General features: G+C 54.9%; 1 protein-coding gene across 1 annotated transcript in view; it reads right to left on the reverse strand.

The window, feature by feature from the left end:
- Window positions 1–1411: 1411 nt before the first annotated feature.
- LOC107115541 overlaps window positions 1412–2494 on the reverse strand; it is a gene marked incomplete at its 3' end in the record, with an annotated part of 46631 nt that continues 45548 nt past the window's right edge. Inside the window, exon 17 of the mRNA XM_015417274.1 lies at window positions 1412–1539. Coding sequence (XP_015272760.1) covers window positions 1412–1539 — 128 coding nt within the window. The remainder of the gene's footprint in view (window positions 1540–2494) is intronic.

The following is a 2494-nucleotide window of genomic DNA, read 5'->3' on the forward strand; positions in this document are numbered from 1 at the left end:
TTAATGTTGAGCTTCAAGCCCACTTTTGTCTAGTTCCTCAAAACGTCAGGGCAATGGTGAAGTCCAGTGACAGGACCAGCAGCCTGTCCAGGACCTTGGAGAGCCACCACCAGTTAAGAGCTTCCCTGGAGCTGCCTAATCCACCTGGCCCCAAGATTTCAGGTCTCTCCTTAATCACTTGCTAAAAAAACAGCAATTGATCTAACTCCTGGCTATTTCCCCCCAAGTCCGAGCAGGTGAAAGGCTCCAAGCATGGACACGTTAGATTCTGTGTTCTGAACTGCAGCCTCCGTTATGGCCAAGTTCCACCTAAAGCTTTGGTATGCTCAAGCCAGTCATTTAAGTCATCAGTGGGGCCACGTGCAGTGTTTCAGGTCGCACGTTCAGCAGATTCCTGTGAACCATGTGATCTAGAAGTCGCTGCAAGTGGGTTCATTGCTATGATTGCCAGCCTCCAGGTGGGACCTGGAGATCTCCTGGAATTACAAGTGGTCTCCAGACAACAGAGATCAGTTCCCCTGGAGGAAACGGCGGCTTCGGAAGATGGACTCCATGGCATTATATCCCGCGGGGGTCCCTCCCCTCCCCAGGTTTCACCCTCAAATCTCCAGGAATTTCCTAACTCAGAGTCGGGAACCCTAGTTAACCCTCACACAGAGGGCTGGAGGAGGACCCAGCCAACCAACGCAGGGCTGCAGCTCCCCCTTCAGTGTGCTGGGTCGATGCTTAGCTATGCTCCCCCTAAGCTGAGGAGTCTTGTGAGCAAAAATTCTACTTGGTGACCTACCGGCATTAAAGTCATGAGCGAGCGATTTTGGCTACTGCATCAATGAGTGTTGGGATTCTTTTTAAGTTAGTCAGCAGAGTATTAAGAGACGGAGTCCAGGGTGTGTATTAAAATATAAAAGTTTACTGTAAAGCTAACATGGGAAAAAGGTACACAGGATATAAAATAACAAAGAGCTAATATGCCTACGTCCTTGCAGCTAAAGGGTAAAACGGGAAGAGCCGGAATGGCGTCTCCTTCTCCGTCAGAACAAAGAACGGGAAGAGAAACCATAAAATGCTAATACTTGACACCTTGGTTTCCAAGCAGAGTAGCAAACTAGCTCCAAAGTTCCTGGGCATCCTATTGTCTAAATAGATTGGTTACAAACAAACATGTGACTTAACAAACATCATTAACCCTGAAAATACTGAAGTGTTTTTAACTTGTAACACCCAACAATTAGTCTGCTCTGGAGCCCTCCTTCCTGAGCTAAGACAAAAATCTGTGAACCGGAGGCTAAAAGAGCCACGAGCTAGCTCACACTAACTCAGCTTAGAGGAAACACTGGTACGTCTCTCCATGGCCCTCATCATGGAAAGGCGCACACATGACCAGCAGCTGTCCCCCCCCCCCAGTTCTTACCTCTGGCTAGCTTCAGGACAAGAGCCAGCAGGCCAACTCCCGGCAGGACGCTCGGCGATGGGGCTTCAATAGGGCTGTACTGAAGCAACAGGGCATCGCCGATCATGTACTGGCAACCACATTTCAACCTTGAAGATCAGAAGTAACCAGTGAGAGAAGTCTGTTTCTCCTACACCCAAGTTCACGACCATTAGACAGGCTTGCACCCAGGGCCGGCTCACTCACTAGGCGAACTAGGCATTCGCCTAGAGTGGGCCGGCCCTTAGGGGTGCCAAACTGCACCCGCCCCCCCCCTGGCCAAAAGCCCTACTCCCTGACCGGGGGACCGCCACCTCCGCCGCCTCTTTCACCCCGAGTCCGGCGCCCAGTGTGCCCAGAAGCGGGCGGGGAAGGAAGCGAGGAGGGAGGAAGCGCCCCCCCTGCTGCGCTCGGGGCCTAATCTGAGGTGCAGGTGGCCTGCAGGGCGGGGAGGAGGCGGACGGCGCCGCCTGAAGGGCCCAGTGGCAGGGCGGCTCAGGTAGGCGTGCATGGTGCATAGAAGAAGCTGGAGCAGCCCCCCTGCCGCTTCCTCCTCCAAGACGGGCCTGCTCGGACCGGGCGACTCCTCCACGCTGCCCTCGGTGAGTCTTCGCGGGGAGCGAGGGGACTGGGCGCATGCAGCTGGAGGGTCCCGGTCCTCCGGGGGGGGAAGGAGAGACGGGAGGAAGCAGGTGTAGTTTTACCTAGGGTGCTGAAAAACCTCGGGTTGGCCCTGCTTGCACCATTTTTCTGGGAGGCTGGAGCGTTGGCAGAAGTTGCACGAAGCAGGGCTTAAGAGCTGGCTCATAGCCCTGGCTCAAGTTTTATTGGTGCCCTGCGTAGAGTGGCCTGACCCGGGTGGCCCAGGCTAGCCTCATCCCATCCGATCTCAGAAGCTAAGCAGGGTCAGCCCTGGTTAGTACTTGGATGGGAGACCACGGAGGAATTCCAGGGCTGCTACGCAGAGGCAGGCCATGGTGCACCGCCTCTCTTTGGCTCTGCTCTGACCTGGGTGGCCCAGGCTGGCCTGGTCTCATCGGGTCTCAGAAGCTAAGCGGGATTACT

This window comes from Gekko japonicus, unplaced genomic scaffold (assembly GCF_001447785.1).
Source record: "Gekko japonicus isolate JY-2015 unplaced genomic scaffold, Gekko_japonicus_V1.1 scaffold1748, whole genome shotgun sequence".
NCBI lineage: Eukaryota > Metazoa > Chordata > Lepidosauria > Squamata > Gekkonidae > Gekko > Gekko japonicus.